This window comes from Hemiscyllium ocellatum, chromosome 4 (genome assembly GCF_020745735.1).
Source record: "Hemiscyllium ocellatum isolate sHemOce1 chromosome 4, sHemOce1.pat.X.cur, whole genome shotgun sequence".
Classification (NCBI taxonomy): Eukaryota; Metazoa; Chordata; class Chondrichthyes; order Orectolobiformes; family Hemiscylliidae; genus Hemiscyllium; species Hemiscyllium ocellatum.
Genome location: NC_083404.1, coordinates 142,201,696 through 142,215,784, shown reverse-complemented (window position 1 = coordinate 142,215,784; position 14,089 = coordinate 142,201,696). Strand labels below are relative to the sequence as shown.

The window sequence follows — 14,089 nt, the reverse complement described above, 5'->3', positions numbered from 1 at the left end:
ATGTAACGTTTTATCAAATGTCTTTTGGAAATACAAATGCAGCACATCTACTGATTTCCCCTGTATCTTCCCCTCCTCGTTGCATGCTGAAAGTTCTCCAGTGAAGTTTGCAGTAGTTGCATAAGTGCAGCCTTGGAGAGAGAAAGACTGAATAAGATGATATGAAGAATGAGAGGATCAATTTATGAGGAGAAACGAGGGGGATGTGTGACATTCCAACCCTCGAGCCTTGAGCATGCCTTTGAAACAGAGTTTGCAAATCCAGGTTCTCTGTCTGAGTTTGCATACTAGAAAAACAGCCGAAGATGAATCCTGCTGCCCAGCATATCTTATTTTATCATCAGACAATGCCTGACCTTAGACAGAGAATATTTTGTGTTTACTCCTTGCTCCATGTCACTGAAGTTTCTCTTCTTTTTGGGTTGCCAGGTCTTCCTGGTGATTCCAAGATTGTTCAGGTCCTGGAGGAGGAATCCCAAATCCGGCTCTCACAGTTCAATCAAAAGGATATTTCCATGGTTTTCAGCAGTGTCATGAAGCTACATCCATCCATTGAGCACCCATTAATTGAAAGCTGTCTCACTGGCCTGGAGAAGAATATTGAGAGGGAACGTCACCCCCAGACCTTGTTCCTCTTGCTCTCTTACTACAAACTGAAGGCTCAGGCACTGCAGTCTGATGGCTACAGCAGCGAACAGCTTCTCAACAACCGTAAGATCCTCCGATTGGTCAAGCACACACTGGGACACGTCACCAATGTAAGAGACCACGAGATGACCCTCCTGGATGAGATGCTGGCTACGTGTGCCCGGGAGACCAGCAACAAGTCACTGGAGCTGATCTTTAGTTCTCAACTCTTCTATGAGAACAGGCAGGAAAAGTTCATCAATAGCTTGGCAGGTAGGGTGCAAATAGACTTCAACCTGTTAGAGTTTAAGTATCAACCTTTTCACAGATCATATTCATTTCATCCAGCATTTCATCGTAACTGTTATAATGAGTGATAGCATTTAAACCAGCATGGCATTGAAGTGTAATTGAGAGAAACATGTTCAGTGGGTAATCCATCACAACACTGTAACTAGTATAGGTACAGAAAGTATTTAACCCAGCTTTGTACTGTAAAGTAACAGTGCATAAGCAATGGCAAACATTTAAAGTGTTTATGGAAGAACTTCAACAATTGTTCATTCATGTCTGACACAAAAATAAATTGGGAAAGGTTCCTGATCATGACTAGGAAGGGAAATTAGGGATAATATTAGGTTCAAGGAAGGGGCTTTCAAATTGGCCAAAAAAACCTGCAAACCTGAGGATTTGGCGTAGTTTAGATTTCAGCAAAGGACGATAAAGGGATTGATAAAGAAGAGTAAGCTTATGGGGAATGTATAAACCGATTGTAAAATTTCTATAGGTATGTGGAAAGAAAAAGAATAATTAAGACAAATGTAGGTCCATGACAGTCAGGAATAGATTAATTAATAACGGTAGACCAATTAAATGCATATTTTGGTTCTGTGTTCACAGGGAGGACATAAATAATGCACCAGAAATGTTGGGGGACACGGAGTCTAGTGAGAGGGAGAAGCTGAAGAAAATTAGTATTGGTAGGGAAATGACGTTGGGGAAATTGATGCAGTTAATAGTCAATAAATACCCAGGACCCAATAATCTACTTCTCAGAGTAATTAAGGAAGTTGCCTGAGAAATAATGGTTGCTTTGGTGGTCATCCTCCAAAATGCTTTAGACATGGAATAGTTCCTATGGATTGGAGGGTAACTAATGGAAGCCTTCTAATTGAAAAGCGAGATAGAGAGAAAACAGGGAAATATAGATTGGTTAGCCTAATGTTGGTAATAGGGAAAAAGCTAGAGTCCATTACAAAAGGTTTAATAGCAGAGAATTTGAAAAACAGTAACAGAATTGGACAGAATCAGCATGAGTTTACGAAATGGATATCATGCTTGACAAAACTACTGGAATATAGCTAGCAGAGTTGATAAGGGGGAAACTAGTGAATATGGTTTACTTAGATTTTCAGAAGGCTTTCACTAAGGCACCACATAAGAGACTAGTGTGTAACATTAAAGTGCATAGGATTGGGCAGTAGTGTAACGACATGGATAGAGAACTGGTTGGCAGACAGAAAACAAAAGAATGAAAGTAAATGGATCTCTTTCTGAGTGGTGGGTAATGACCAGTGGGGGATACTGCAGGGATCAGCACTTGGACTGAGCTATTCACAATACATTTTAATGAGAGAATAAAGTTTAATGTCACCTGGTTTCTATATGTTACAAATCTGGGTGAAAGTGTGAACTCTGAGGAGGATAAAGAGATGCTTCGCTGTGATTTGCACAGGCTAAGTGAGTAGGCAAATGCATGGCAGATGCAGTATAATGTGGATCAGTGTGAGGTTATTCACTTTGGTAGTGAAAACAGGAAAGCAGATTACTCTCTGAATGGTGATAGATTGGGAAAACAGGGGTAACAACGAGACCTGGGTGTCCTTGTACACTAGTCAGTAACAGTGTGCGTGCAGGCGGTAAAGAAGTTAAATGGTATGTTGGCCTTCATAGCAAGAAGATTCAAGTACAGGAGCAAGCCTGCTGCAAGCATACAGAGCCTTGGTGAGACCAGACCTGGAGTATTGTGTGCAGTTTTGGCCTCCTTATCTGTGGAGGACTGTTCTGGCAATGGAGGGTGTGCAGTAAATGTTTACCAGACTGATTGCTGGGATGGCAGGACTGAGGTATGAATAGTGACTGAATCAGTTAGGACTATCTTCACTGGAGTTCAGAAGAATGAAGTGGGAAATCATAGAAACCTATAAAATTCTAACAGAACGAGACAGGGTAAATGTTGGAAGGATGTTCCTGAAGATCAGAGAGTCCAAAACCAGGGGTCACTGTCTAGGGATACTGGGTAGGCTTTTTAGGATTGAGATGAGGTGAAATTTAGAACACAGAACAGGCCCTTCAGCCCACGATGTTGTGCCGATCACTGATCCTCATGTATACAGCCTCAAATTTCTGTGACCATATGCATGTCCAGGAGTCTCTTAAACGTCCCCAATGACCCTGCCTCCACAACAGCTGCTGGCAACACATTCCATCCTCTCTCAACTCTCTCTGTCAAGAACCCGCCTCTGACATCCCCTCTTTACTTTCCTCCAACCAGCTTAAAACTTTGACCCCTCGTGTTAGTCATTTCTGCCCTGGGAAATAGTCTCTGGCTATCGACTCTATCTGTGCCTCTCATTATCTTGTATACCTCAATTAGGTCCCCTTTTCTCCAATAAAAAAAGTCCAAGCTCAGTCAACCTTTCCTCATAAGATAAACCCTCCAATCCAGGCAGCATCCTGGTAAACTTCCTCTGAACTCTCTCCAAAGCATCCACATCTTTCTTATAATAGGGTGACCAGAACTGGACGCAGTATTCCTAGTGAAGTCTAACCAAAGTTTTATAGAGCTGCAACAAGATCTCATGACTCTTAAACTCAATCCCCCTGTTAATGATAGCCAAAACACCATATGCTTTCTTAACAACCCTGTCCACTTGGGTGGCCATTTTAAGGGATCTATATACCTGCACACCAAGGTCCCTCTGTTCCTCCACACTGCCGAGAATCCTATCCTTAATCCTGTACTCAGCTTTCAAATTCAACCTTCCAAAATGCATCACCTCGCATTTATCCAGGTTGAACCCCATCTGCCACCTCTCAGCCCATCTCTGCATTCTGTCAATGTCCCGCTGCAGCCTACAACAGCCCTCTATACTGTCAACGACACCTCCAACCTTTGTGTCATCTGCAAACTTGCTGACCCATCCTTCAATCCCCTCATCCAAGTCATTAATAATAATTACAAACAATAGAGGCCCAAGGACAGAGCCCTGTGGAACACCACTCACCACTGACTTCCAGGCAGAATATTTCCTTCTACTACTACTCGCTGTCTTCTCTTGGCCAGCCAATTCTGTATCCAGACAGCTATGTTCCCCTGAATCCCATTCCTCCTGACCTTCTGAATGAACCTACCATGGGGAACCTTATCAAATGCCTTGCTGAAGTCCATATACACCACATCCACAGCTCAACCCTCATGAACGTTTCTAGTCACATCCTCAAAGAACTTGATAAAGTTTGTGAGGCATGACCTGCCCCTCACAAAGCCGTGTTGACTGCATTTAATCAACCCACGCTCTTCCAGATGGTCATAAATCCTATCCCTCAGAATCCTTTCTAACATCTTGCAGACGACAGACGTGAGACTTACTGGTCTGTAATTGCCAGGGATTTCCCTATTTCCTTTCTTGAAGAGAGGAATTACATTTGCCTCTCTCCAGTCCTCAGCTACGACTCCAGTGGAGAGCGAGGATGAAAAGATCTTCGCAAGTGGCGAAGCAATTACATTTCTCGTTTCCCAAAGCAGCCGAGGACAAATCTGGTCCGAGCCTGGCAACTTGTCAATCTTAATGTTTGACAAAATTTTCAGCACATCAGCTTCCTCTATCTCTATCCATTTCAGCATGCACACCTGCTCTTCAAAGCTTTCATTCACTACAAAGTTTGTTTCTTTCGTAAAGACAGAAGCAAAAAACTCATTTAGGGCTTCCCCTATCTCCTCAGACTCCACACACAAGTTCCCTATGCTATCCCTGATCGGCCCTACTCTTTCTTTGACCATTCTCTTATTCCTCACATAAGTGTAAAATGCCTTTGTGTTCTCCCTAATCCGTTCTGCCAAGCCTTTTGTGTGCCCCCTCCTGGCTCTCCTCAGCCCATTTTTAAGCTCCTTCCTCGCCTACCTGTAATCCTGCAAAGCTGAGCTTGACCTTAGCTTCCTCCACCTTATGTAAGCTACCTTTTTCCTTTTGACGAGAAGCTCCACCACTCTCGTCATCCAAGGTTCCTTTATCTTACCACGTCTTGCCTGTCTCAGAGGGACATATTTATTCATCACTTGCAACAACTGTTCCTTAAACAGTGCCTTTACCATGGAATAATTGTTCCCAATTCATGCTACCTAACTCATGTCTAATCGCATCATAGTTTCCTCTTCCCCAATGAAATATCCTCCCATTTTGCCTAATCCTCTCCTTCTCCATAGCTATGTAGAATGTGAGGCAGTTGTGGTCACTATCACCAAAATGCTCTCCCACCACAAGATCTGATACCTGCCCCGGCTCGTTTCCGAGCACCAAGTCTAGAATGGCCTCTCCCCCTGTCAGCCTGTCAACGTACTGAGTTAGGAAACCCTCCTGAACACACCTTACAAAACAGCTCCAATCAAATCTTCTGCTCGAAGGAGGTTCAAGTCAATATTGGGAAAGTTAAAGTCACCATTACAACAACCCTACTACGTCCACACTTTTCCAAAATCTGCCGACCTATGCTTTCTTCCATCTCCCTGCTGCTATTGGGGGGCCTGTAGTAAACCCCTAACGAGGTGACTGCTCCCTTGCTGTTCCTAATTTCCACCCATACTGACTCGGTAGACAGATCTTCCTCGACAATGGAAGCTTCTGTAGCTGTGATACCCTCTCTGATTAGTAGTGCTACACCCCGTCCCTATTCTTTTTAAATGCTCTAAACCCTGGAACATCCAGCAACCATTCCTGCCCCTGAGAAACCCATGTTTCTGTTATGGCCACAACATCATAGCACCAGGTACTGATCCATGCTCTAAGTTCGTCACTTTTATTCCTGATACTCCTTGCGTTAAAGCAAACACACTTTAACTGATACTTGGTTCCTTCCCACTAGCTGGTATACCACTTGCTATTGCCTCATCTGCATCAACTCTCACCTCCGGTATACAGCTCAGGTTCCCACCCCCCTGCCATACTAGTTTAAACCCCCTTGAACTACGCGAGCAAACCTTCCACCCAGGACATTGGTCCCCTTCCAGTTCAGATGCAACCCGTCCTTCTTGTACAGGTCCCACCTTCCCCTCAAGGCATCCCAATTATCTACATATCTGAAGCCCTCCCTCCTACACCAGCTGCGCAGTCACGTGTTAAGCTGTGCCCAATCCCTGTTCCTCGCCTCGCTATCTCGTGGCACCGGTAGTAAACTAGAGAACACTACTCTGTTCGTCCTGCTTTGCAGCTTCCATCCTAACTCCCTGAAATCATTTTTTATATCTTCGATCCTTTTCCTGGCTATATCATTAGTGCCAATATGTAACAAGATTTCTGGCTGTTCGCCCTCCCCTTTTAGAACCTTATACACCCGACCGGAGACGTCCCGGACCCTGGCACCAGGGAGGCAACATACCTTCCGGGAATCCCGACCCTGACCACAAAATCTCCTGTCGATTCCCCTAACTATCGAGTCCCCTCCCACGAGTACTTTCCTATTCTGCCCCCCTTCCCTTCTTTGCCACAGTGTCAGGCTCAGTGCCAGAGGAACTGACTGCTATGGCTTTCCTCTGGTAGGTCATTCCCCCCCACAGTATCCAAAACGGTATACTTATTGCTGAGGGGAATGTCCACAGGGGATCTCTGCACTGTCTGACTGTCCCCTTTCCTCCCCTTAATTGTAATCCATTTATCTGAGCCTTAGGAGTGACCAACTTCCGGTAACTCCTCTCAATTACCCCCTCAGCCTCCCGAATGATCCGTAGTTCATCCAGCTCCAGCTCCAATTCCCTAACGTGGTTTTCAAGGAGCTGGAGTTGGGTGCACTTCCCACAGATGTAGCCAGCGGAGAGTGTGCCATGTCTTCCACCTGCCACATTCTACAGGAAGAGCAAGCAACTGCCCTAGCATCCATACCCCACTTACCTGAACACGCACTCAGTACTAAAGCTTAGTTCAAGTTGCTATAAAATCAATAACAAACTTATATTCAATAGAGGAAGTTTAGAATGAACCTTACCTTTTTAACTAGGTTAGAGGAGGAGGGCGGGTGGGAGACTCTACAGTTGTAGAGTCTCAGGTTTAGCCGCCTTGCTGATAGATACGGTCACTGCTTTCCTTCCCGGCTGCCCCTCTGGTCCTTGTCACTCCCCCCGCTGCTCCCGCTCCTTCTGTGAAAGGGAAAACACCGCTGCCCGCTACCGGTAAGTAATTTTTTTTTAAAAACTGCCTTACCTTAGCTGCAGTCTTCCGGGTTCGTCTTACCTCCGCTGCTGCTCCACTCAAAAATCTGAAATTTGTTCACCAAGAGGGCAGAGAGCCTATGGAGTTCTCAGCTACAGAAAGTAATTTAGGCCAAAGCATTGAATGTTTTCAAGAAGGAATAGGGTGTAGTTCTTAGAGCTAAAAGGATCAGAGGATATTGTGAGAAAGTGAGTAGGGGCTACTGGGTTGGATGATCAGGTTTGGAGGGTCGAACAGCCTACTCCTCCTCTGTTTCATATTTCATTATTTCTTTCTTATGTAAATCCAGAGAATATTCAATATATGACTGCACTATAACTGAAATATAACCGCACTAAAATTGCAGATAGCACTTAATCAGACACTTTGTTGTAACTGGGATAAATACAGGCAGTGTTTAATCCAGCACTGTCCAGTAACTGGGAAAAATATTGTAGTATTTAATCCAGCACTGTAGTGTAACTGGTATGTACAAAAATGTCTAGTCAGTCTCTCAAGCCTATCTTTTATTTGTGACGCATGGTCATTGCATTGGAACAGATAACTGATTGTTGTGACTCCCCCACCCCATGACAATTCCAAGTGTCTTTTGCTGTTTTGGCAGAAAATTACTTTCTTTTGCCGTTCCTTATGATCTAATTTTATTTCTCACTTAAACCACATCAATGATGAGGGCGACGTGGTGGCTCAGTGGTTAGCACTGCTGCCTCTCAGTGCCAGGGAGCCAGGTTTGTTTCCAGCCTCAGGCGATTGTCTGTGTGGAGTTTGCACATTCTCCCCGTGTTTGTATGGGTTTCCTTTGGTGCTCCAGTTTCCTTCCACAATCCAAAAAATGTGCAGGTTAGATGAATTGGCCATGCTAAATTGCGTATTGTGTTCAGAAATGTGTAGATTAGGTGCATTAGTCAGGGGTAAATACAAGACAATAGGATAGGGGAATGGGTCTGGGCGGGTTACTCTTCAGAGGGTCGGTGTGGACTTGTTGGGCCAAAGGGCCTGTTTCCACACTGTCGGGACTTTATGATTCTATGATACCAGACCATTCTGTGTCTTTGCCAATGCTTCAGTTTTACATTTACTGACCTGGCCTTTGAACCTCACTCAGTGCATGATCCTGTGCACAAACAGCTAGATGTTCATTTGGTTGTGAAGGGCTTTGCAGTTGGGTCTGTTTGTGTCTTTTTTGGCCCTAATTGCTTGTGACCTTCTCAGCAGAGGTCAGTGTGAGAATCTATTATCCTACTGCCTATTCCACAGTGACAGAAGCCACTATAGGACCCTACTGAGCTATTGAACTGACAAAAATTCCAGCCTCTCATTTTAGAGCATTTCTTTCTACTTTAGAGGAACTCCCAAAGAAAGTGGATAGCATCACCCCCTACACCATGGCACTCATTGCAAAATATATTGCGCGTCATCGACTTCGTGAGACCAGGCTTCTAGACACGATCGCAGATTTCCTCATCAAAAAGGGTGAAAACCTGGACAGTAAGGTAATTGTGTATAGTTTCTTGAACATATCAGAAAATATTTTTAGGAAACACAGTGTTGGAGTTTGGGGTAAGCCATGATTGAGGGGATTGAAAGGAAAATAAAATAAATTTATATGGCATCTTTAAATTCCATTAATTGACCCAAGACACTCCATAGGAGCCTTTTATGCAAAGTTTGGCACCAGGTACAAGGGGACATGAGATCAAGTGTTCAAATGCTTGTTAAAAAGGCCAGTTTAAGGGGTTGTTTTAAATGAGAGCAAACCGGAGAAAAATAGAAATGAGAGACATGAGTAGACCATTTGAGCCTGCTTTGCCATTCAGTAGGATCACAGCTGATCCTCTATCTCAATGCCATATTCCTGCTTTTTTCCCTTACCCCTTGATGTCTTTAAAATCTGGAAAATTATTCTCTTCCTTTTTTGAATAGATTCTGTTAGTTGATGTGGTTCTGTTCGCCAAGCTGGAAGTTTTTGTTGCAAACGTTTCGTCCCCTGCTCCGAAGCCTCCTGCGAAGCGCTTCTTTGATGTTTCTTCCGGTATTTATAGTGGTCTGTCCTTGCCGCTTCCGGGTGTCAGTTTCAGCTGTCCGCTGTAGTGGTTGGTATATTGGGTCCAGGTCGATGTGTTTGTTGATGGAGTTTGTGGATGAATGCCATGACTCTAGGAATTCCCTGGCTGTTCTCTGTCTGGCTTGCCCTATGATAGTAGTGTTTTCCCAGTCGAATTCATGTTGCTTGTTGTCTGAGGGTGGCTGTTGGTTTGTGTGAATAGTATGCATACTTAAACTACTGGACTTGTGCCTCACTACACACTTTACATTCAACAATCAGATATACGAACAAATCAACGGAACACCCATGGGATCACCAATCTCGGGACTCATAGCAGAGGCAGTTATGCAAAGGTTAGAACAAACAGCCCTACCACAAATTCAACCCAAACTCTGGGTCAGATATGTCGATGACACGTTTGTAATCATCAAAAACACGGAAATAGAAAAAACACACCGGATCATCAACGCCACACTCACAGGAATCCGGTTCACGAGAGAAGAAGAAAAGGATAGCCAACTCCCATTCCTAGACGTGATAGTACAGAGAACACCGAACGGAGAATTCACCACAAGGGTACACAGGAAAACAACACACACAGACCAAGTCCTAAACTATGAAAGTAACCACCCCAACACACACAAACGAAGCTGCATCAGGACACTATTCAAAAGAGCCACAACACACTGCAGTACACCAGAACTGCGAAAAGAGGAAGAGGAACACCTATACAAGGTATTCGCCAAAAACGGATACCCGCGCAACTTTATCAACAGATGCCTAAGAGATAGACCACGGAACGAGGACATGCCACAACCAAAAGGACTAGCCACACTACCATATGTCAGGAGCATTTCAGAACTGACAGCCAGACTACTGCGACCCTTAGGACTCATAACAGCACACAAACCAACAGCCACGCTCAGACAACAACTTACTAGAACAAAGGAGCCAATACCCAACATGAGCAAAACTAATGTAGTTTACAAAATACCATGCAAGGACTGCACAAAACACTATATAGGACAAACAGGAAGACAGCTAACAATCTGCATACATGAACATCAACTAGCCACGAAACGACACGACCAGCTATCCCTAGTAGCCACACACTCAGACAACAAGCAACATGAATTCGACTGGGAAAACACTACTATCATAGGGCAAGCCAGACAGAGAACAGCCAGGGAATTCCTAGAGGCATGGCATTCATCCACAAACTCCATCAACAAACACATCAACCTGGACCCAATATACCAATCACTACAGCGGACAGCTGAAACTGACACCCGGAAGCGGCAAGGACAGACCACTATAAATACCGGAAGAAACATCAAAGAAGCGCTTCGCAGGAGGCTCCAGAGCACTGATGATGTCTCCTAGCCAGGGGACGAAACGTTTGCAACAAAAACTTCCAGCTCAGCGAACAGAACCACAATGAGCACCCGAGCTACAAAGCTTCGCACAAACCTTGAATCTGTTAGTTGACCTCCCCAGTTTTCAATGGTAGAGAATTCCACAGGTTCACTACCCTGTGAATGAAGAAAAGTTTCCTCGTCTTTGTCCTAAGTGGTCGAGCCATATATTAAAACTGCATCCATGCCAACTCACCAAACAGTGAAGACATCCTCCCTGCACATAGTCTGTTGGGCCCTGCCTCAATCAGATTCCCTCTCATCCTCCTAACTGGAACGTTAACTCTCCTGCTCCTCAGATGCTGCCTGACCTGCTGACCTTTTTCCAGCACCGCACTTTATCGATTCTGACTCTCCAGTATCTGCAGCCCTCACTATCTCCTGAATACAGGCCCAGCCAAACCAATTTCTTCTCATAGGACAGACCTATCTTCCTTGGTATCAGTTTATTCCACTCTCTCTTTTCTGTCTGTCATAATTCTCGATCCTTGCCAATATATTATCCTCTATCCCGTGTGCTTTAACTTTGCCACTAACCTCTAATGAGGGACCTTATGAAAACCTTCACAAAGCAGAGATTTCTGGAGAGATTTCCAGACCTCAGGCCCTTGGCAGCTGAAGATGTAGCTGCCCATGATTGAGTGGTCAGCAACATATCTTATAATCAAATATGATATCAAGATTGTGAATGGTCTGATTAACATCAACAGTTACCAGGGAAAAGGATGGAATCACTATTTGTGGAGTAGAGTTTGTAGCAGATCTGAAAATAGTAAGTTTTGACATTTAATTGGAGGAAATGTCTACACATCCAGTGCAAATAATCAAACAACTGAAAGATAGTGAAGGTTTCAACTGAGGTGCATATTTAAAGGGGTGCCCCGGGTAGATATGAATTTCTAAAGGGATCACTAAGAGCGTGTGATTATTCACAGAGCAATCCCAGGAATCCCCATGTGTAATTATTTACATGAACTGCCATCAGTTCATAACCTTATTGTGGGCACTGAACCTGGGGCCTCAGGTTAATGTGATGTTACAACTTATTGCTCCCAGCTGTGGACTGTTGAGTGTGAAGCTTGAGCATTGCCCAAGCCACAGGCTTGAAACCAGGTATGACAGTGTTTGACTTTGAGTTGTTTCATGTTGCAGATAATTCAGAAGCTCGTCTTCCCATTCAGTCGGATGAACTACAAACCTTCCCATGAAGCCAAGTTTTTTGCAAAGCTGGAGTCCGTGCTGGAGGTCAAAGCCATGAACTCACCCCTGGCCACAGTCAATATCTTCATGTCCATGTTCCAACTGGGACATTTTCCAGGATCCATACTTGACAAAGTCTTCTCTGCCGCTTTCATCAACAACGTGATGAGTATGATTTTCCTTCATAACTCCTGTAGGATCAAAAGAATTAGGTCTTACTCCAGGTAGTGGTGGGAAGCAGGGTCAGTTAACAGACTGTCGAGGAGGTGACCCTCTCAAGGTGGCATTGTTTCAAGCACTGAGGTGTGGTTAGTTAAAAGAATGCAAAATCACTGCATGGCAGCTGGTGGGAATTAAATTAACTAATTAATTCTGAAATTGAAAGTTAATCTCAGTCATAGTAGCCACAAACTATCATTGACTGTCATAAAAACTGAATAACATTTGGGAAAGGAAATCTGCTGTCCTTAACTGATCACACCTCCTCGTGTCTCCAGACCCACACCAACATGGCTGACTCTTAAATGCCTCCTCAACTGGCCAAGCAAGCCACACAGTTCAAGGGAGGAATTGGGATTGGGCAATAAGTACCTGCCTAGCCAGTGATGCTCATGCCAGATGAAAGAATAAAGAGAAACATAATTTTGAGAGTAATTGTGTGTAAGTCCTCACTATGAGTAACTGCGTAAATTTTTTGTTGTGAGGTCCAAGAATTAACTGCACAAATTAAGGGATTTGTCAATTTAAATCTTTTATTGTGGAATGCTGATAGTAACTCTGTAAATTCCTCACTCTAGGACTCCCAAGATTAACTGCGCAAATCTCTTATTATAGGATCCTGAGAGAAACTGTGTGAATTCCAAGAGTAATTCTAGTTGTTTGCAGTGTTTTCTGTTTTTTCAGACAGTCCGTATGGATTGATTGTTCGCCGATATCTGTCCCTACTTGATGCTGCAGTGGAGCTGGAGCACAGTGATTACAAGGGACCTCGACTGGAGGACAGATACAAAGTGATGATGTTTGACCGTGTACTGACTGCAGATGAGGTGAACAGGAAGTACAGGTCAGTGGTCATTTAGATAATTACCGGGAACAAAATGTAATTATTAATGAACCATTATGCTGTCATAAACTTGCTCTGTGACAAAACTAACATGAAGGAAAAAAATCTACTTTATGTCATTTAAATGGATTTTCAAATAAATGAATTAATGTTAGCTTAGAGAAAAATTGACATAAGGACATAAAACGGTTAGTATTGTAAATGGTCATTTTTCAGGTTATAGGATAGGAAGGGTTTGGAGGGATAAGTGCCAGGTGCTGGCAGGTGGGACTAGATTGGGTCGGGATATCTGGTCGGCATGGACAGATTGGACTGAAGAGTCTGTTTCCCTGCTGGACATCTCTATGACTCCATGACTGTATAAGAATAGGAATAGATCATTTCGCCCTATGAGCCTGTTCCACCATTCAATGAGATCATGGCTAATCTGTGGCCTTCCTCCATATACCTGCTTTTGGCCCATATCCCTAATACCTGTGCTTATCAAAAATGTATTTAAGTCAGATTTAAAATTAGCACCTGGTTCATTGCTTTATTTCAAAATTACTTCATGATACCACATTTGAAGATCTGATGGATAGTGAGGATGATCACAATTGACTGCAGCAGGACATAGGCTAGGAAAATGGGCAAACAAGTAGCTATTGGAATTTAATCCAGAAAATTATGGAGTGATACATTTTGAGACAAGGGTTAAGGATTGGCTATACAGACTGAATGACATTTTTCTAAAGAGTGTGTAGGGTTAGGGATCCCGGTGGCATGGAGGTGAGGTTCCTGTGCATAGAGTTTTGAAGTCAGAGGCAGTAATGAGAGATCAAAGCTTATTGGACCTTGGGTTTTATGAATAAAGATATTGAGTTGTTGCCTGTCTTTCAGGATAGAGGATGACTTGTTTCTTCTCCAGTTCACTGGGTTCTGCAATGCTGATGAATCCAGTGATGCTGACTCTGAGTCATTCAGGGCAGTGATAATGGAAGGTTTGAAGGTTTATGTGCTCCTTCAGAAACCTTTACTTTGCCTCTGCACATTCCCAGTTAATGTTTTTGATCTGCTTGGTGCATTCCTGGATGAACGTTCTCACACGGCAGGGTCTCCTATGAGTCAGTGGATATATTTGATCTCATCAGCGATGTTTTGAGGACAACTCTAAAATGGAATGATTTAAAAATATTTAACATCATGGCTAGAGATATTCCCTACTCTACCATTGCCATCCAAGCCAGGGGATTAACCCTGGTTTATTCATTTCTGG

The 14,089-nt window shown here is 43.7% G+C and overlaps 1 protein-coding gene across 3 annotated transcripts in view; it reads left to right on the top strand.

Moving 5' to 3' along the window:
- Positions 1-14,089, top strand: part of fastk (Fas-activated serine/threonine kinase) — a 74,524-nt gene that overhangs the window by 17,586 nt on the left and 42,849 nt on the right. For 2 of the 3 annotated variants that reach the window (XM_060823959.1, XM_060823958.1), the window contains exons 3-6: positions 430-900; positions 8,454-8,602; positions 11,724-11,940; positions 12,675-12,834. In XM_060823959.1, the coding sequence (XP_060679942.1) occupies positions 430-900; positions 8,454-8,602; positions 11,724-11,940; positions 12,675-12,834 (997 nt within the window). The remainder of the gene's footprint in view (positions 1-429; positions 901-8,453; positions 8,603-11,723; positions 11,941-12,674; positions 12,835-14,089) is intronic. The other variant, XM_060823960.1, reaches the window with a different exon arrangement.